General features: G+C 50.5%; 2 protein-coding genes across 3 annotated transcripts in view; one reads left to right on the plus strand and one right to left on the minus strand.

Moving 5' to 3' along the window:
* The window catches only part of OAZ2 (ornithine decarboxylase antizyme 2), a 13,967-nt gene extending 1,880 nt beyond the window's left edge, over positions 1-12,087 (plus strand). Inside the window, 4 exon segments of the mRNA NM_001290147.1 lie at positions 8,011-8,168; positions 9,298-9,473; positions 10,511-10,596; positions 10,855-12,087. Of these exon segments, the coding sequence (NP_001277076.1) occupies positions 8,011-8,086; positions 8,088-8,168; positions 9,298-9,473; positions 10,511-10,596; positions 10,855-10,985 (550 nt within the window). The 3' untranslated portion in view covers positions 10,986-12,087.
* A 1,206-nt stretch (positions 12,088-13,293) lies between these two features.
* Positions 13,294-20,633, minus strand: part of ZNF609 (zinc finger protein 609) — a 278,967-nt gene continuing 271,627 nt past the window's right edge. The window contains exons 6-10 of one of the 2 annotated variants that reach the window (XM_014593217.2): positions 19,308-19,483; positions 18,933-19,075; positions 18,178-18,251; positions 17,647-17,725; positions 13,294-17,372 (exon numbers count right to left, since the gene is read on the minus strand). In XM_014593217.2, the coding sequence (XP_014448703.1) occupies positions 17,652-17,725; positions 18,178-18,251; positions 18,933-19,075; positions 19,308-19,483 (467 nt within the window). In that variant the 3' untranslated portion in view covers positions 13,294-17,372; positions 17,647-17,651. Of the gene's footprint in view, positions 17,373-17,646; positions 17,726-18,177; positions 18,252-18,327; positions 18,407-18,858; positions 19,076-19,307; positions 19,484-20,633 lie in introns of both variants that reach the window. The other variant, XM_014593219.2, reaches the window with a different exon arrangement.

The raw sequence follows: 20,633 nt of genomic DNA on the forward strand, positions 1-20,633 counted from the left end.
CTCTGTTTGAGCACCACTGTCCTTACCATTCCTGCGGAGAGTTTCAGATTTTCCTGTCTCTCTGTGTCTTTAACCCTGGCTGCACATTTGAAAAGTCAATCACCTGGACCCTACTTTCAAAGTTTGGTCTAACTGGCCTAGAGTGAGGCCTGGTTATCAGCATAGTTTTAAAACTTCCTAGGTATTTCTAATGTGCAATGGAGGTGGGAAAACCATCCCACCCCTCCCCCACCCCAGCAGAAGGCCTCAGCCTTTTCCATTACATTCCTTTAGTGGGTGTCAGCCCTTTCTTTACTGACAAGGGCCTAGTCTTCAGGGATTTCTTAGTCTGTCTCTTTCAGGTAGTATCCAGAGTACCCAGACACCTGCTACAGTGTCTCCTGTTCTCCCTCCAGTTACTCAGTTCTCAGCCATTAGTCATTTTCTTTCCTCAATTCTCGGACTTACCTAGCCGCCCTACCTCTTTTTGTCCCCCATATACAGGAAGGTTTGCTCCCCACTTCTGGTTTGTTACAGTCCTGTTGGACCCATTATCCCCGCCTCCCAGGTTCTCTTTACCTACAGTCCCATTGTGCTGTCTGTCCCCCCTTCACATGCCCTTCTTTTATTCTGCCTTTTCCAGCCCAGTCCCTCTGGAACCGAGGGGTTGGAGGTGGAAGTGGGTAAACACTTGCATGGTGCTGGATGCCAGGTTTAACTGTGGTAAGGAAGGCTTGTGTGTGCGTGTGTTGAGAATAGTTGGCAGGTACGGGAGAGGCAGGGTGAGGTGCAAAGGGTGGATGGAGTCAGGAACCTACAGCAGAACCCACTTGAGTGTGTGAGATGGGTTTTCTGCTCTGACATTTGTGTGTCTGCAGTGGGGGTGGAAGGTGGGTGGTCTCAGCAGTCATTCCCTACGCCTGCTGGACTGAGCAGGCCTAGATGCAAGGTCTTTTGCCTTTAGAACCCTGAGAGTTGAGCACATGGGACCTACATGTAAGGTCTTCATTGGTGGGAATAGGTGGGAAGACCTGTGTTTGAGTTCTGGCTTAGCCAGAGTGCTTACATGTGAAAAGAGGAGGTTGGGTTAGCTTCATGTGAAGATTCCTTCCAGCTTCCTCAGAGCATAGCCGGCCTGCTTGTCCCCAGAGCCCTTGCTTGTTCAGTGTGTTGGTAATTTGAGGGGTTTGGCTGTTGGAAAGTCAGGTGGAGGGAGGAGCCAGCTGGCCTGCTGGGGCCTAGGCCTTGGATCTGGCTCCTTCAGTTTGGCCTGGGGGTGGGGTGTGTGTGCAGGGTGTCTGGTTTCTTTGAGTTATGGTAATCCTGTTTCCATAGCATGTTTCCCAGCCTCTGGCCTGCCCTAACTTTCTAAAAGGACTCCTCGTAGAGTCCTAACTAGGGATTCTGATAAGAGCCGGATGTTCTTGGTGTTTTGTCAGCAGGGAGGTGGGGGCTGACTGAGAGTTTAGCTCCCATTGGGTGGGGGATGGGATTTCCAGCTTTCCTGGCTCCAGTGAAAAACTCAGGAGGTGGAGGCTTGGTTTCCTGGAAGAAATAGCAACTTGAAGAGGAGCTGGCAGTGTTTTGAAAACAAGGCTTAGCGCTTTCCTGTGTTCTGATTGGTACCTCCAAAATGACAGAATTCCTGGTGGTGGGGGAGGGAAGAAGACATATATAGATATTGATAGACAAACAGATTTTATTGACTTTTTTGAAAATGAGCTTTAAATCTAAAGGAAATCAAGCCATTTCATGGTCTGTCTCTGCCTGGATTTGCAGAGCAGGGAGATGGCATCTGTCCAGGACTTGCTTGTGACAGTACAGGAGGAGAGCGAGCCTGGCCCAGTTGTTGTGTATAGTATAATCTGTGTGCCGCTGGACTTTGAGGAGCAGTGTCTGGATGTGTCGGTGGCTCTGGGGGTAGATGTGCAGGGACAAGAGCACATCAGAGCCTCCCTGAGCATTGTCACTGCATGGTTTCCTGGGAAGTAGAATTTCTGCCTCTTCCCAAAGGATTTGGTTTCAGTTATTCCTTATTTATTGGGACTGTGGCTTGTTGAATGTGGGTCATAGGAAGAGCCAGTTTTGCCTAATGTACCTTCAAGGTCATGAGAGAGAGACCCCGACCAATTGCTAGTGTAGTCTGGAATCCCCCTGAATTGGAGATATGCTTCAGAAAGCAGTATGGACTAATAATAGCAATTCCTCACTCTGCCAAGAAAGCCAAATTTAGCTGTAGAGCTGCTCAGAAATATAAAAAAGGAGATTGAGGAGTGGGATAGAGTGATGTTACAAATGCACATTTCTAGAAAAAAAATGAGTAATTCATTTCTTTTTGAAAAAAATGTGCAGTGTTGATTTAAGTTGGTACCATGCTTTGGAAGGCCATGAAGCCTAATTGAAAGCTATAGACCAGAAATGACCGAGTAGGTGAACAAGAATTTTGTTATTTGAAGTGAACAAAATAGGTAGTTTCCTGTTAGCAGCAGCAGCATAAAATGCTTTGTATGAGATAAGCCTTAAGAAAATTTCCTAGGCTTTTGATAGCATATAAACAATGATGTAACTTTATCCTGGGAAGGAGGCTAGGACTGTGTGATGAGCTTACTAAACAAACTAGATGGAGGCCCTAAATGTGTAATATGCAGGGTTTTTTTGTTTGTTTGTTTGTTTAAGGTTTTCTTGTTTTTTTTTGCTTTAAAAAAAAAGTTTGTTTCTTACTTATTTCATGAGAGAGAGAGGCCCAGCTGAAGTGACATAGCCAGTAGGGTGCCACTGTACCATAGTGAGCCACCTGGGAGGCCTGGGTTCAAATCCTGGGTTGACCTGAATACACCAGGCACACCTACACATGCTATGATCCTGTAGCTTGGAGGATCACCGGGGTGAGACTCAGGTGAGACTGTGTGTGTGTGTGCATGTGTGTGAGAGAGAGAGAGACAGTGTGTGTGTGAGTATGCATGTATCTGTATATCTCTCTTGAAAGAAGAAAGGGGAGGAGGGAGGGAGGAAGGAAGACAGAAAGAGAAAAGAAAAAGAGAGAGAGACAGGTGCCCTCTGAAAATCAAGACAGATAATCTAGCTGCCATCCTGGTGTGTTTCACGTGGAGAAGCAACCTAAACCCAGTTTGGCTTCCAGCCTCTGATTCGGAGTGGTGATGTCATTTTCTTTATAATCATGCTGAACAAGTGGACTCCCTTTGGAACTTAGAACAGCCCTAGTGGAATCACTTATGCCTGGCACCTGCCCAGGGCCCCTTCCTCAGATGGAAGGGGCGTTGGCAACTGGTAACTGGCAGCAAGCCTTTGTGGTCACAATATACTGGAGGTGGCACTTTTCCTATTTATCTCCCACCTCCTACCTCTCTTCCTGTTTCTTTTGCTAAGTGTGAAGGCAGCCCTGCATTGGTCTCCCTTTGTGGAGGAATTAGTCATCAGAGACACTCCCAGTGTCAGAGGAAACACAGCCTGTGTGAGGGTGTAAGGGAGGTGTGGGCACGCTGGGTGTCCTGTGAGATAGGCCTGAGATGAGAATGATCAGAAGAGGTTAAAAGAGGGAAGTGAATCCTGAGAATGTGGTGTTGGTGCCTTTTCATTTGATACCAAAAGGTAGGTAATACCAAGGCCATCTGATCCTCTTGACAGGTAATAGACACCACAGAGAAAGGGGGCAGACTTGAATAAGCTGAGTATGCCACTGATTCAAGTGAAACACGATCAGAAGTATACCAAGGAGAATTTGAGTTCAAGTATTTGCAGCTTAATAGAAGTTAGCCATAGAGTTACTGTCACATTAAATCTCTACTCTGTAGCAGGCTATACCCTCTTTGAGCAAACTAAATAGAGAAATCACAACTGGCATAAAGTCAGCTGGAAGTGGTTCTTTTTTTTTTTTTTTTTCTTTTAATAGAAAATCCTTTATTTTATCAAGAGATTTAAGGTTCTTTATTTTAAATAGTAAATACCCCAGAGAGTTAAAAAGGATCTGAATTAGACAAATTTCATTTGCTGTCAACATTTCTCAGGAATAATCTACTATACACTGCCTATTGTAGCCTGTATTTGAAATTATAACCTGCTAAGGACATTTCAGACAATAATAGTTCCACAGATGCTTGAAATTAGAGGCAGCAGGATGTGCTGTTTCCCAGGCATGTCTAAGAACAACTGAGAAAATAAAAGGCACTAATAGATCGCCTCTAATCTCCATCTCTCTTGTGACTTGTCTTGGATGCTGCATACCTGATACCCACATTTCCAGCATGATATATTTTTTCTTCTCCAAAAGTTAAGACCAGCCCAGCTGGATGTTTGGGTTCAGTCTGACAGATTAACTCTCCTTAATCGGCTTGATTTTTTTGTCTGTGCACTGAAAGGCTGATAGAGATTACACCATGCCTGACCCCCAGCAGAGTGACCAGGATGTGAGAAAGGGTTGGAAAAAGCTAGACACCAGAGCCAGTCAGAAACAAGTCTAAACTGAATATGAAATCTAACTCGGCTTGGATCTTGTGACAGAAAGACTTGTTTAGAAGTCACTTTCTCTTGTGCTTAAATTCTTCCAGGATTTACCCTTCCAAATGATGATGGTGGCATTTCTTGCCACAATACCATTTTGAAAACTAAAACCAGTAGGAGAGAGCGAGAGTGAGAAAACAAGCTACTAGATTCAGGACTCAAACTGCGGTTGGCCATATGGGAGTCCAGTGCCTTAACCACCACGTCCCCTGCTGCCCCCCCCCCCCCCCAGTTTCTTTTTACTAATTAACCACCACATATGTATATATTCCCCTTCCTTTCTTATTTTAGAAATGACAGTCAGGTTTTTTTTGAAGGAGAAGTGATTTGTCATTCAGAGCAAGTAACTACTAACAGATGCTTTATAATGGATGATGATGGTAATTGTGATCTACTGTCTACTAAGTTTATCCCAAACCCCAACTGTTTCTCTTAGGGAACTAGAACTGGATCCTAGAGTGGGAGCCCGAACTTCTCCCCACCCTAAGCACTTTCTTGTGCAGATTTTATGGGGGAGGAACAAAGAGTCTCCAGGATCCTGTGTGTGCAGGTGGGGAAGTGGTTGTTACCATGACATAGGCTTCTTGTATTGATTTGAAGAGGAGAGAGATCAGGAATCCATAAATACCACAAGCTCATAGATTAGTGCTGGACACAGGGCAGGCTCCAAGGATTATTTCTAGGAAGACAAAGGGGATTCTGGATCTAAAAAAATCCCTTACTTTATTCTGATCTTTTTGGTGGGTTAGTCCCATTACTTCTGCCGTTTGTAAGTCAAAATGGCAATTGGAATGCAGGGTAGAGGACCTTTGGAAGTAGGACACCAGCATTGTAGACTTGCAAGGGCCTTGTTTTTTTTTTTTTTTTTTAATGACCCTAGGAGATTTATTTTTTAATAATTTTTTAAAGAATTATTTATTTAATTCCACTTGTTATTGTTTTATTTTTTAACTTGACCAGAGAGAGAGAGAAAGAGAAAGGGAAAGCGAGAAAGCAAACCACCAGGTCCGGGACTCGAACCATGGTCGGCCATGTGGGAATTTAGCACCCTTATCCACCACACCACCTGCCGACCCCACCCAAGCAATTTTATTAGGTTGCCAGGAAAGTCATGACGTATTTTTCTATGCAAAAATGTGTCATGACTTTTCAGACAACCCAATAGTATATAAGATGACATCTCTCAGGACCAGCAGATGGTGTAATGGTTATGTCTTTTGACTCTCACATAGTTGATGGTGGTCCGAGTACCAGACCTGGTGGCTTAAAACTCATGCCAGGCACATGTGCATGTATGCCCCAAATCCCACGATAATGAAGGAGAAGGGATTGTGGTATGGCCATGCCCCTTGGGGGGGGTGTGATTTCTTGCCTTCCTGTCTTTGTGTCTCCAGTGAGCACGCACACACTGTAGCAAAAATCTCTTAAAAAAAAAAAAATAGATGACATCTCATTTACCCTAGAGATTTGCCCAGTGCTTGGGTAGCTCCTGTGACCAATACAAGCAACCCAGCTGTTTCTAGGTGGCCCAGCTTTCTTGGTCCCTATGTAGGAACTTCAGTGCAGGCCATATATGATCACAGGAATGGGAAGTGGGACATGTGTGTGCCTTTCCTTGGGGAAACCACCACCTTTGTCTACCGTGGACACCATTATTCTTCCCATTAATGCATCGGAAGGGGAAACATAATAGCTCATTGTCCCCAGCAGAAAGTAACTCCTATCCTTGAAGACAGAAAGTTGTGTATCCTCTGTCATGCCCTTTCTGTTAGCAGCTGTTGGTGCCAATATGGCTGTCATTCCCAGATGTTGATACTGCCCCCAGTCCTCAGACACTTCTCGCAGAACCCCATTTCCTACAGAAATTTCCAAGGTCCCTTTCATTTTTTAAAGAATTATTTATTTAATTTGATTAATTATTATTCAGTTTGTTGAGAGAGAAAGCTGCCAGGTCTGAGACTTGAACTGCAGTTGGACACATGGGAGTCAAGCACCTTAACCACATTTCTTGCTGACCCTCAAGGTCACTTTTAGATCCCTAGTTAAAATCCTTAGTATAACAAACCTAGGAGCTGAGCTTTGATGGGTTTGAATTTCCTGTCCGAGCCAGAATGCTAATACAATGCTGTTAGTAGTGAGGAATTCAGTGGGCTGTCCCTTTCGTTACTGTAAAATTGCTATGTTAGGCATGAGTGCAGTTCTGTTGCTCTTCATGTAAAAGAGCCCAAAATTGGTATACTATACTGTCTAAAGCAAAGCAATGTAAAGATGGTTGCCTCATATGTTACAACTGGCTTTCAGAAAAAAGTCCTGATTGACAGCTTATGCTGATTACTATGGTGTAAATATCCCCCCCTTAGCTGACATGACATCATTAAACACGTAGCAGAGAAGTGAGGTGCAGTCACATGTGCTGCCTCTGGCACACTGTAGCACCCCATCTGTGTGATACCACTGTGTGCCAGCTGCCCTGAGGCTGGTACGTGGTGGCTATGGGACAGGCCTGTTGCTGAGTCATGGTGTACATGCACAGACAACAGCTTTCCCTGCTTTGCTTGCTTTTCACCTGGGAGTAAGCTGTACCTCAGTCTGAGAAGCTACTAAATCAGATTCAAAGAAGGCAGTGGAGCAGATTTGGAGTCCTGTTGAGTCCACCTGAAAATTGCGGCCAGAAAGGGCACCGTGGAGTTGACGAGGAACACCTTTAGGAGCTGTTCACTTCTGTGATCTGTCTGATCAGCTCCCTTACTCAGGCCACAGGCCACAGGTCTCCTCCCCACACGCATACACCTGAGTGCCTGTTCTGACCAGGTGAACGTTGCTGGAACTCCCATGCTCAGGTCATGAAGGGAACAGAGAAGGGCAAGGGCCTGCATTCGGCGGTGCGGCAGGGACAGAGTGGGACTCTACTATTCTGTGTACTCTAGTGCACCTTTACTCTGCAAGCCAAATCCTTGGGTTTAGTTTCGTTCTTAATCCTAGAGGGATCTGGGTAAGTGACTGCGCATTCCAGTTCCTTTTCTTAGGGCCATCATTTGGAGCTACTTAGGAACTTCCATCCTCATGACTTCCCATAGCCCATGTGCCATGTCCCTCCAACCTGAAGTGATTGTATAGGCTTTGATTCTGCCACTGCAACGGAGGCACTGAGGGGCAAGAAGACTGATGTGGCATGGGGCCTGAGGCCTGGCCAGCAGGCTGGGATCGGGCTCCTTACAGGGTCAGCCCAGAACCATACAGACCTGTTAGGGGCGCCGGGATTGGGTTCCTTCCAGGGTCGGCCCAGAACCATACAGACCTGTTAGGGGCTCCTCTGGTCACACATGTCCAGGTGGACTCCTTAGCCTCTCTGGAACTCTCTGCCACTGCAGGATGCTTTTTCTTTAAGGAGTTCTGGAAGCTGAGGCTATAAGGATGGGGCACTTGGTGAGGGAGAGCCAGTGGGGGTGTGTGGGTTTGGGTTTAGCACTCCAGTCTGGGTGCTGACTGCCTTGCCTTCTTTGTTTCTTGCAGTAGTATTTTGCCTTTGAGTAACTGTCCCCAGCTCCAGTGCTGCAGGCACATTGTTCCGGGGCCTCTGTGGTGCTCCTGATGCCCCTCACCCACTGTCGAAGATCCCCGGTGGGCGAGGGGGCGGCAGGGATCCTTCTCTCTCAGCTCTAATATACAAGGTAAGGAGAGGCCTGGGAGGAGGGCATGGGGCAGAACATTGGCATATACCACTGAGCTGCTGCTTGAGGGCAGAACTGTGCCCATTAGTCCTCTGACTCTCAGGCTAGGTTGGTAGGGGTGCAGAAAGATTCCCTTAACTGAAGTTCCTACATAGCTTTTCAGAGTACTAGAGGGAGGGTGTCGATGTGTGCACCATTCGCGGCCTTCTGCACCATTCACGGCCTTCTGTATCGGTGGCTGAGGCCCAGAGGTTGATTTAGCTTCTCCCTAAGACTGGGATGGAAGGTTAACAGGGCCGCTGAGTTCTGGTCTCTTGAGACTGCCCGGGAGAGCTTACATGGGTCGGACAGTCCCCTGGGGAGCAGGCTTTGGTTGATCAGGGGCCTGTTCAAACCTTCATGTATGTCTTCATTTGTTTTTTTTGACGTTACTCTTTCAGAGAGGAAAGGGAAAGGACATGGCGTTGGGCGGGAAATAATGGGCTTTCTTCAAGTCAGGAAGACCCAGGTTTGAATGAACTCTGCCCTTTGGAGCCTTGGGTCGGTTGCTTCATTGTTCTGGATCTCAGTATCTCAGAATCTCAGATTTCAAATGGATCCTAATGGTGGTCAGCAGATGATGTAGTGGTTTGGGTCCTGGACTCCCACATGGCTAACGGCAGTTTGAGTCCTGGACCTCTGGTACAAAATCCCAATAAGAAAATAGAGAAGGGATTCCACCGTGCGGCCATCCCCCAAGGGGATGATTTCTTTCTTTTCCTCTCACTGTCTCTGGTGAGTGCCCATGCCCTATGGCAAAAACTTTAAGAGAAGGAACAGACGCTCATGCCCAGAGAGGGCATTAGTCACAGCTGAGGCATATACCGGACAGCACCTTACAGTGCTCAGCACCTAGAGGACGTCTGGGAAATACTTTCCTTCCCATCAGGCTGGCTTTTAGCAATGTCAGCTAGCCTTAGTGCGCAGTGGGAGGCTTCCTGTAGCCTCAGGCAGCAATACATTCTCAGTGTGCCCAGTTTCGTGCTACCCTGAGACTGGCCCACAGGGACTCCTGGCACCACCTAGGTAAGGGAGTGGATGCTGTCGCCAGAAGCAGTTGTGTTAGGATCCTTTGTGGTTTCCTTCCCAGGACGAGAAGCTCACTGTGACCCAGGACCTCCCTGTGAACGATGGAAAACCTCACATCGTCCACTTCCAGTACGAGGTCACCGAGGTGAAGGTCTCTTCCTGGGATGCAGTCCTGTCCAGCCAGAGCCTGTTTGTAGAAATCCCAGATGGGTTATTAGCTGATGGGAGCAAAGAAGGGTAAGGAGGAGCAAGCACTGGAGGAGGGACAGGAACAAACGGGGAAGGAAGGCCCACTCCAGAGGACGTGTATTTACTGGGTTTGTAAAGGAGTCTCTGCCTCCTTCCCTCTAGACATTCCAAGCAGGCAGCATTTTGTAACAGGCTATTTTCAGCCAGTAAGGCACACCTACTGTAGGTTATAATTAAAGAGGATCATTATCACATTAACCAAATACCTGCCAGTTAATCACTCTACAGTTCACTCTTCCCAGCACTCAGTCCCCTTGAGTCACCATACAGTGGTGCAGTTTAGAAGGCAGGAAGCTCTGAGATACAGTGGAATTTCACTAGGTTGGGCAAGGCCCTCCAAAAAGCCAGGTGTGTAAGAAACAGTACTAAGGACGGAGTTATCCTGAGTGGCTCTGTCTCTTGAAGAAATCCTTTTAGATAAGCGTTAGGGCCCAGAGTGTCCCTCTCAGTGGCAGGTGATCTTATCAAATGTGGCCCTCTAGCGGGACCCCTGAAGAACTGGGTTCTCTTTGTGAACTGCATTAGTTATATATTATTTTCAGGTGAAGAACCTATTACAGGAAGAGATAATTCAGTAACATTTTCCTCAGGGGCTGTGGCTTATTTCTTTCTGAAATCAGGATTCCTGGGGTGTTGAAATATGAATTTTCAGGACCAGCAGATGGTGTAATGGTTACGTTGCTGGACTCCTATGTAGTCGATCGTGGTTCAAGTCCTGGACCCAGCGGGTTAAAACTCAAGCTGGGTGCATGTGTGTACATGCCCAAAGTCTCAAGAATAGATTGTGGCGTGGCCATCCCCGGGGGTGTGTAGAGAGTGATTTCTTGCTTTCTCTCTGTTTCTCTGGCGAGTGCATACTCCCTATAGCAAAAATATCTCTTAAAAAAATAGAAATATAAACTTTCCCCCTAGAGCTTCCATATTGATACCGCTGGCTGTGAGCTCAGAAAAGCCCTTTACTGGGGTGAATGGAGGGAGGTCTAAGAGGTGCTGCTGGGCCTGAGCATTTCTGTTGCTTCTTGCAGATTGTTAGCACTGCTAGAGTTCGCTGAGGAGAAGATGAAAGTGAACTACGTCTTTATCTGCTTCAGGAAGGGCCGGGAAGACAGAGGTAAGGAGTCAAAGCAGCCTGGACCTTCAGCCACACTGTGGGGGACGGAGGCTGGGGGGCGCGAGGGGGAGTGTCTGACAGCGGTGAGGTGGAACTCCTGAGTTCGCCTTACAGACCCTGGAAGCTGTGGGTATGATGGGGCCTGCCCAAGGGTTAGTGAGGGCCTCCTGCTTTTTTGTTCCATCTTTGGGTTTTCCCTTGATTTGAGCCTACTTTGTTGTTTCTCATCGGACTCTTTTTACGCTCCTTCTTCTGCAGCTCCACTCCTGAAGACCTTCAGCTTCTTGGGCTTTGAGATTGTACGTCCAGGCCATCCCTGTGTCCCCTCTCGGCCAGATGTGATGTTCATGGTTTACCCCCTGGACCAGAACTTGTCTGATGAGGACTAATGGTCACAGAGGATGCTTTGCCCAAGAGCCACAGTGGGGGAAGAGGGGAAGGCAGGCAGCCCTGGGACAGAGGAGAGGGCTCCTGACTGTCTAGGGAAGGACGCTGTGGGGCTCAGGGCGAGGGTTGCCTCTTGTGTTCTCGGAGTTGACTCGTTGCAATTGTTTTCCATAAAGAACAGTATAAACATATTATTCACATGTAATCACCAATAGTAAATGAAGATGTTTATGAACTGGCATTAGAAGCTTTTTAAACTACGCTGTGTGATGTGCTCTATCTAGCCTAGGGGAGGACATTGCCTAGAGGGGAGGGACCACCAGGTCAGGACAAGGCCTGAGGGCCAGAGGGCAGTGCTGTCAGGCTCAGCTTCCCCTGCTGTCTGTTTTCTTTTTCTGGTTTCTAAGACTTGTGTATTTTCTTTCTTTGCTTCTTGTCACTCAGGGGCCCCTGAATATAGGCCTTCTAGTCCCTGGGCAGTGTCCTTGAGTTGTTCTGACACTCTCCCTGGCTTCTCTGTGCATTTGTATCTGCCTGGAGTAAGCAGGTCTGACCCCTCCTCCTTTACAGCTTAGTGTTCTTCTGGCATTTGGTTAAGCTGGCTTAATCTGTTTAATGTTATCAGTGCATTTCAGATAGGGGCATTGAAGTTCACTCCCACCACCAGGGCTTTTATTTGGGGTGCCTGGGCCTTAAAAAGCACTAGCCAAACTCCAGTTCTCAACGTCATCATCAGAAGCTCTTGCTCCTGGCAGCAGGCCCAGGCCCTAAGGTCTCCTTCCTAGAGTCAGGGTCACAAAGAGCAAAGAGGAAGAGCAAGCCAGGACCTGAGAACTGTGGGGACTGTCCTGAGAGACTGGATGCTCCTGGCTGGCCGATTACAGTGACTGCCTCCCCTACCAGGTCTGAGCTGTGCTTGAGACCCTTGCCCACAGGGCCACTGGGCAGGACTGGGGTCCAGAGTGGTCTGCCTTTTGTTTTCACTGAACAGCTTGTTCTACGGGGAGCGGAAAGGGGCGAAATCTAGATTGGGTGAGGGGGGTGGGGGTGTCAGGGAGGCAAGTGTGTTGTGTTACTGTGTCAATAAACTGATTTAAAGTTGTGGTTGGTTCGTTCTTTATTCCTGTGCCAGCATCAACTTCCCACCACTGCTGCCTTGTGAATCTAGAGCCTGACCTCAGAGGAGCATGGTATGTGCACCTCGGAAAAAACGCAGAAGGAAGCGTGGTGGGGCGACGAACTGGCCAGTGTCCCTGGGGGTACACTACCATGAGACTGTGGTTGCTAGGAGTGCGGGCGCAGCGCCCGAGCCCCTGGAGAGCCACGTGTATGCACGGCAGCTTCACCTAGGGTAGGGGCTATCGCCCGGGATCCAGACTGCTCTTAGCGCTTCTTCTTGCAAGGCCTTGGGCCTTTGCCCGCGGCTGCTGTGCCTCAAATGCCCTCCCTGTTCTTTCTGTGCAGCACAATAACCTGAGGCTCTTGGCACTGCCGTCTGCTCAGACACTGTAGGGGCTAGAATCTCTTTTCTGTCTGTCCTTTTCCCCTCTCTGTTCTCTTCAAACATTTTCCCTTCTGTTTCTGTTCTTCTACATCAAGGAGCTGTTCCTCCACCCATTACAGCTTGGTGGGGCCTGCTGTTGAGCTGCGGCTGTCCTCGGGGCTCTCTGGGTGTTTGGCCCATTTCACATTGTTCTTGTGGAACTCACTTGGGTTTTTACTGTGGGCCAAGTCATTAGCCTTGAACTCCACCTGGTATTCATTAAAAAGTACGCTCAACACCCCTCCCCCCCAGGATTACTAGAGCAAGTCTGGGACTAGAGACTTTTGACAGAAATCTCAGTGCTTCAAGACATCCCCACAAGCAGATAACCCAAGCCCAGGGGCGGTGTCTGCAAGACTGACAAAGCGCAAGACAAAAACAGCCCATTACCTCTTCCCAGAGCTGCTAGAGTGGATGGGAACCACACTTGAGATTCTGCTGCCATCTGTTGGTGGTTCCTCTTCAGTACAGCCAGTTAGCAGGGCTGAATTGGAAACCCAAGGCACCCAGCCAAGATTTCCCTTTCACCAAAGACTTGTGCTATGGAAGACCACTGGCAGAAGTAATGGCACCAAAGGCTGCTCTCCAATTTAAAAAGGAAATGAGAAGATTTGGGGGATGTTGGAGTGAGAGAGGGGAGGTATGTGAGAGGCAAACTAAGTCTAAATTTAAGAACAGGGACATTAAAAACTTTATTCAATAAATACAACAAATAATTAAAAAATATACTTCAATTCCAAAGCCAATTAAGAAAAGGAAGTAGAAAAGGGAAAAAAGGAAGAGGAAAATAGAGAAAGGAAGAGGCCGAACGACGGTTGGTCGGGCCGTGTTTCAGAACGTACCACCCCTTCAAACTGGTCAAGTGTTCTTGACCCATAAGCCCTTACACTTTGTTCTGCTGGGGTCACCACAGAAGCCCACCAGGCAGGAATGGTCACCTGGGCTCTGGGTCAGAGCACACTGGCGGCTGGGATGTGGGGGTGTGAGGGATACTTCCCACCCACTCCTAAGAAGCATCCATCCTGACTCCCAGGCCAGTGTAAATAGTGCAAACATTTAGGCAGAGAGCTCCCAGCTGCAGTTTCACAGGTGAGTGTCCAAAGCCAGGGCCTCGGGGAGACAGGTCCTGGAGTAACCAGGGGTCCAAAGCCACTTCGGTGAATGAGATCTAAGGGTGGAGGGAGGGGAGGCCCGGGCACAGGCTCAGGCTCCTGGGCTTGGCCAGTGGCCAGGCCAGAAAACGGCAGGGAAGGGCCGTGGGCAGGCGGGGTGGACACTGGATGCACAGCTTGCCATCAGCCGGGGAAGGTGACGCGGAGGATGCACGTGGAGCAGGACTAGGAAGATCAGGAAAGCTGAGGGAGAACGGGAAGGTTGGGAGGAAGGAGGAGGCAGCTCAGCAGCAAACTCCAGGAGAAATAACCAGCAGCCCTCACAGATTTGTGATTGTCTCTTAAAAAGATTTATTTTCTCTTCTTGCCTGAATGTACAAAGGCAAAAAGAGTACAGTTTGTATATATATATTTATATATATATATAAAAAAACAAGGAACTTGGTAATGTACACTTTACAGAAGGGACGAATCAGGAAGACTGAAACTAAACCCAACAGAGCAACGCCAATGGAACGAAAGCTATGAACAGCAACGCCACCCCTCCAGCCCGGGCCTCCAGCTCGCCCCAACCTGCTCCCAATGTGGGGGGCTGAGCACCAAGGCAAGCGGGTGGGCTGGGGCAGGAGGGGCTGGATCCCAGGAGGGGCCCATGGCAAGGGGTCACTGGAAAGCTCCCTGGGATGCCCTAGTAATACAACAAATGACAAAGGCCCAGGACCATGGGGCCAGCTAGCTGCCCAGTTGAATCTTGGGGGGCATCAGAGACACTGGGATGGTGAACAGGGTATATGGGATAGTAAGTGACATGGGTGGCCTCAAAGCCTGTGTATAATTTTCTAGCCCTTCTGCAGTCTTAGCCCCCAACTCCTAAGCTCAGTCCTCTTACCCCTACCTTGGAGCCTGGAGAGAAGAGAGTCGAGAATCACCACTGCAGTTCATGGGCTGCCTCTTACCCTTCTGTGTGGGGCTCTCCGACCCGGACATGTGTGGAGAGAACGGGCAGGTGGAGGGAGCTCCGTCCATGTACACATCCATGTGCACAGCAGTGACAGGATGGAGGGAGCTGGCTCCCCTCAGGTGGGAAGAAGGGGTGTGGCCCTGCAGAGCAGCCATCCGGGAAGCCTGGCCCCCTTGCTGGGAATGAGGCCCCTTCTCCCTTCAGCCTCTCCTCTAGGGGAAGCCCTATGAGCGGCATTGATGAGGGCCTGGGTGGGGCGGCTCTGAGGGGCTGGGGCGCTGGTGGTCGGGGCCCTCGGCAGCGATTTCTCAGCAGCTGGGGGTGGGCGGGGTCCTTGCTGAGTGTCTCCTCCTGACTAGGATGTGGGGGCTGCAGGTAGCCCCACATGTGTGTACCCTGCCCAAGGGGAGGGGTGGGAGGGGGACGGCGTCACGCCTGTCAAAGACCTCCAGGGCTGCTGCTGTTATTTCTGGAGGGAAGACTGGCCCGAGGAGGACCGGGACTGTGTGCCACTGCTGCCTTCACCCACTCTGCTGGGTAGCTCCTAATCCGCAAGAGAGACGGCATAGGACCAAAGGGCCAAATGTTCTTTTAAGGGGGTAGAAAAGGAAAAGACCCGGGTCCCTTCTGCAGACCCCAAAGCTTAATACAGAATTCCTCCTCTCTGTTAGAGAACAAAGTGGGAAGGGCAGGAAGGCCAGGCCACGCCTGCCCAATGAGAAAGAAAATGACTCGGAACGGGTTCTTTACACTATGTACAGGGCACGCTGTGGGCCAGTGCCACAGATACGGAACACACAACAGTACTGAAAAACAGCAGAGGTGGGGCCTGGGGGCCGCGGCAGGCTGCGAGTCAGTCCCCCCCTCGGTAGGTGAAGTGAGGGGTCCACACCAGCTCCTTCCACAGATGAAAGGGAAGCCTGGGCTCAGAGTGCGGCCTGCAGGGGCCAGGAGGCAGGGGAAGGACTGGTGTAAGGGAGGCTGCTGGGGGGCCGAGAGGCAAACATTGGGGTGTTGGGAGGGCTCAGAACCCAATTTGAACAAAAACAAGGACGCAGAAACCGGAGGAAGGCCTGTAGGGCAGAGGGGCTCCTCTGGGGCCAATGACTCGATGCTTAGCTACATGTAGGGCCCCGGGTTCTTGGAAACTAACCCCTCCCGGGCTTTGTGCTTTCTGTCCCTACCGCCCCATCCTCCAAACGAGGCAGAGCCTGGCTCTTGCTCTGACGCGATCACTTTGGCACTCTGGTCACAAACACCTGTCTCTAGCCTAAGCTGGTGTCTCCATCTTTCTCTCTCTCGGTCCAGAGGGTCAAGGAAAGATAGGAGGGGAAAGGAACAAAGGGAAGATACCTCAAAAGCATAGTAAGAGCTAAGGCTCCCCACACCTGGGGAAAAATGACTCCGATAAAGCTACCAAGTCATCATCGCCGCCCACGCAGGAGCACCGAGCTTGGCCTGGGAGACCGCATCCTAAGGAGGGCCGGAGCGGGCTGCCTCAGAGTGCGGCGCCACCAAGCGACTCTGTGGCTCCAGTGAGCAACCAGGGACGTGCTCGCCCAGGGTCTACGGAACTAACCTCCCACAGCCAGTGGCCCCTAAACAAAAACGTGTTACAGAGAACACAGCTTACATTGGCACACACGGAGGCTATAGTTCGAGTATATAAAATCGTGTACTTGTAGACAGAGGAGCAGGCTGAATATACTGTGGCCCTAAATGAGGAAGATACTTAGCTGAATGGACAGGACATCTCCAAGAACTGCTGGGTGCTCCCAGGGCCTGCCTCCCGGGCCTCGCCCTCAGGTGGCCGGCAGACTCCCAGGTTCCCCACATTGGGGATACTATTTTATTTGCCTGAGTCTTTTTAAGAGCCAAGCAGTGGAAAAGAAGAGGTGAGATCAGTATGGGGATCCCCCTGGGAAAGGCTCCAAGGGGTTAGGAGGGAAGAGAGGGCAAGGGGTTGGGGGTAAGAAGCAGCAGGACTTAGTGGGGTGCAGGTTCCATTTCACAGACTCCACTCAGCTCCAGCTCCAGCTGCCCCCAGCTCTGGGGAGCCCTGAGCTGGAGATGGAGCCCCGCCCTCTGCCTGACAGGCAGCTCAAGGCCATGGTGGGGCCGATGCCTTGGTCTCCCTTTTCAGGCTAGGCTCTGAGCGTTTCTATGTGCTCATGTAAGAGGGGAGAAGTCTCCATGTTTGAAGACCTTGTTTTCTCAATTACAGAGAAAACAGCCCCGATTTCTTTCCTGAGATTCGAATTCCTCCACGTGCTGCCAGTTTCCAGGGCCCAAACCGCTGGGGAGATGCACGACCTGGTGATGGTGGTAATGACGGTGAGGGGTATGGCTGCTGTGCTGTCTTCAGACCTTACCCAGTGCTTGGGGTCCCTCCCGGGCAGGGAGTGTTAGAACTGCTCTGGCAGCAGACCAGGGGTTTGGGGACAGAGCAGTGACTTCTCTGGGCTGACGCCATGTTCCCCTGGTTGTTTCCCGTGCCTTCATCTCCACAGAGGCCACACCAGTCAGGACTGTGGCCGAGAGAATAAATATTTTTGCTAAGTACCAGCTCGCCAGCTCCTGAGGAAGAGGGAGGGTCAGGGAGTCCGGGAATCTGGCGGAGGCGAGATAGGCAAGGGTCTGCCTTCGGTTGTGGTGGGAACGGCAAACAAGATGACCAACACCATTTAACTGATGTCTAAATGGCACCTCCAGCACCTCCTTGGGTGAGCCGGTCCAGGCCCGCGAAGCTGACTTTATCCGGGCACTTGGTGTTCTGCAAGGAAACAAGGACAGATAACCAGGCACTCAGCCTGCCTGCATAACCACCACAAGGTGGCGCTAGAAGGAAATGGACTGCAGGGGAAGCCAGAACTGGTCCTTCAGGGGTGCTTGTGGGGCCAGCCCTTCTCAGATGCACATGGCTTCATGGCAAACTCGTCTATCAGAGGCCTGGTCAGGCCCTCCCGCAGCTATTCACATCTAGGCTCCACAGGGATTCAGCAATCCAGGTTGTAACCATCCCCTCTGAATGAACAAAAGTTACTCACCATTCTCACCTCCTGGGGGGTGGGTAGAGTGAAGGAGTGGAGCCTTGCTGACTGGCAACAATGGCTGTAGAAGAAAGCCCTGGGCGAGCAGGAGAAGGCGTCAGTGTGGCCTCTCAGAAACCTCCCACCGCCCAGTGCTTCCCACGCATCAGCTGCTGGAGGAGGTGCCCGCCCTTAAACTCCTAGCTCCACAGACTTCCGGGGTGCTGACAGAAAAGGCGCGGCTAGATACAGTGGCTGGGGACAGACAGGCAGGCTCTCTTTTTCAGCTGCCTGTTTCTCTTTGGCAGTGGGAACACCTGTTCCTTAGCCTTCTAAATATCAAAGCCAATATTGTGGAGGAGTTTGCGAGTCCCCAAGCTCCAAAGGAGGAAATTAATGTCATAGGCTTTAATGACGGTCTGTAGGAGGCTAGACAGATTAGAAGCTCAGGGAAAGGAGTCCCGCGGGGGTGGGAAGGACCCTGCCGTGGGCACTACTGTTGGGATGGAGACAAAAACTACAAAGGCAGGAGGAGGGAGACAGGCTCACCTGCTGCGTAAGGTAAGTTGTACTGTGCGGGGAGCAGTGAGTATCCCAGGTGGTGGTGGTGGTGGTGTGTGGACATCAGGCGCTGGGAGGGGGAGGTGCGAGGCCGGTCCACGCTTCGCCATCCCCTCTGAATGAACAAAAGTTACTCACCATTCTCACCTCCTGGGGGGTGGGTAGAGTGAAGGAGTGGAGCCTTGCTGACTGGCAACAATGGCTGTAGAAGAAAGCCCTGGGCGAGCAGGAGAAGGCGTCAGTGTGGCCTCTCAGAAACCTCCCACCGCCCAGTGCTTCCCACGCATCAGCTGCTGGAGGAGGTGCCCGCCCTTAAACTCCTAGCTCCACAGACTTCCAGGGTGCTGACAGAAAAGGCGCGGCTAGATACAGTGGCTGGGGACAGACAGGCAGGCTCTCTTTTTCAGCTGCCTGTTTCTCTTTGGCAGTGGGAACACCTGTTCCTTAGCCTTCTAAATATCAAAGCCAATATTGTGGAGGAGTTTGCGAGTCCCCAAGCTCCAAAGGAGGAAATTAATGTCATAGGCTTTAATGACGGTCTGTAGGAGGCTAGACAGATTAGAAGCTCAGGGAAAGGAGTCCCGCGGGGGTGGGAAGGACCCTGCCGTGGGCACTACTGTTGGGATGGAGACAAAAACTACAAAGGCAGGAGGAGGGAGACAGGCTCACCTGCTGCGTAAGGTAAGTTGTACTGTGCGGGGAGCAGTGAGTATCCCAGGTGGTGGTGGTGGTGGTGTGTGGACATCAGGCGCTGGGAGGGGGAGGTGCGAGGCCGGTCCACGCTTCGTTCACCCCCGCCTGCTCCCCCGACGCTGCTACAGCTGCCACCACCCCCAACCACCCCACAGCCTCCCCGATCTCTCTCCTGAGAAGTTTTATCACTTATCTGGAAAGGAAAGCAGACACACAAAAGCATTATAGTGACACACACACACAAGCGTGCACCACAGAAATGCCCAGGGTCCCCTATCACGACTCCCTGTGAACGAGAACACCAAGGACTGATGGGTGTCTGGGTGGGGCTGACGTCAGGCCCTCAAGCTGCACTTGGTTAGGATCTGACCTTCCCCCCTGCCCCCAGCCCAGGATAACGGCCCATGTCTCTGTCCACCCCTTACTGTGGGAGACTTGCTCTTGTAGTGACTGGCGTGCTGCTGCAAGATGTCCAGGGCTTTGGACTCGGAGCTGGATTTACAGCTGACGCTGGGGCTGGCTCGTGCCTTGTCAGCGTCTTCACCACCTGAGACCTTGCTGCCGTATGGGGAGAACGAGTAGCTGGAAGGCAGGTAGGAACCTGGGGAAGGAAAGAGCAAGCAGTCAAAGAGGGCGGGGCAGAAGCGGCTCTGCGTTGGTGGGCTTGGTTCCTGGGCCTTCGCTAGGCCCAGCCAAGGGATGTTCTACCACGCTGTCTTTGGATCAAGACCACTGGCTTGTCCTTTCTTTACTAAGCTCTATGGGAAAAGTGAGTCGTTCCCTGCAGCCAGCTTGCCCAGACCCACCATGGTTCTTTAACTGGTGTCAGGGGTTCACCTTGGAGAGGTGATATGTTTATGTGGAAAGATCAGGATTTGGAGTCAAATAGCCTTGGGCTCAAACCCTACCTCTGAGACTTACTAGCTGGGTAATCTTGAACAAAGGAACCACCTTTGTAAGCCCCGTTTCTTCACTGTTGAATTGAAGATACCAGTACTGACCTCGCAGGGTCGTGGGGTGGATTAACAAAGACACAGTGCGTTAGCCACCCAGTCCAGGGCCTGACCCGACCAAGCGCTCAATGAGTGGAGCCAGGACTCACTCTCACACCGATGGAGACAGAGGGGTGGGAGGGAGAAAGGAGCGCCTCAGGGGTGAGACCGGTTCCCATCTGTTGGAAAAGCGCACTTGTCCTGTCTAGAGTTTGCCTTATAATAAGTTGTCACCAACATGCCATGACTACTCAGGCTGCCACAGGCAGCTGGGAGCTCTCAGGAGTGAGCTAAGTGTCCTTCCATTCCAGAAACATCCACGCAGCTCTCTGGGCAACAGAAATCAGCAAGTAAAACTGAGTCAGAGCACATTCTTCTATCAGAAACTCCTGCCTGTGCCTTCTACTCCCCAGGAGCTTGAGACTCGCATACAGAAAGCGAGCTTGGGCCCAGTTGTATTCCCAGCTCTGCTTGCCTTCTGCTCTTACAGCTCAACACCACCTTGCAGCTGAGCACACGCACTGATCTGGGGTGAATTTCATCTATTCTGTGTGTCCCTTTTGCTCTAATTAAGTTGTAAGTTGCTTGAGTGGAGAGAACTAGTCTTCTCTGCCTGTTTCATAAACCCCCAGTGGCTAACACTGTAAAATGCAGGTATAGGTTTAGAACACCCAGCGGAAGGGAGCTGGCAGTGGTAGAGAGGGAGCTCTACCCTTGGTCTGCAGTGAAAATGGCCTACGAGTAACTTTCTACTTGGAG

This window comes from Tupaia chinensis, unplaced genomic scaffold (genome assembly GCF_000334495.1).
Source record: "Tupaia chinensis unplaced genomic scaffold, TupChi_1.0 Scaffold000063_1, whole genome shotgun sequence".
Classification (NCBI taxonomy): Eukaryota; Metazoa; Chordata; class Mammalia; order Scandentia; family Tupaiidae; genus Tupaia; species Tupaia belangeri.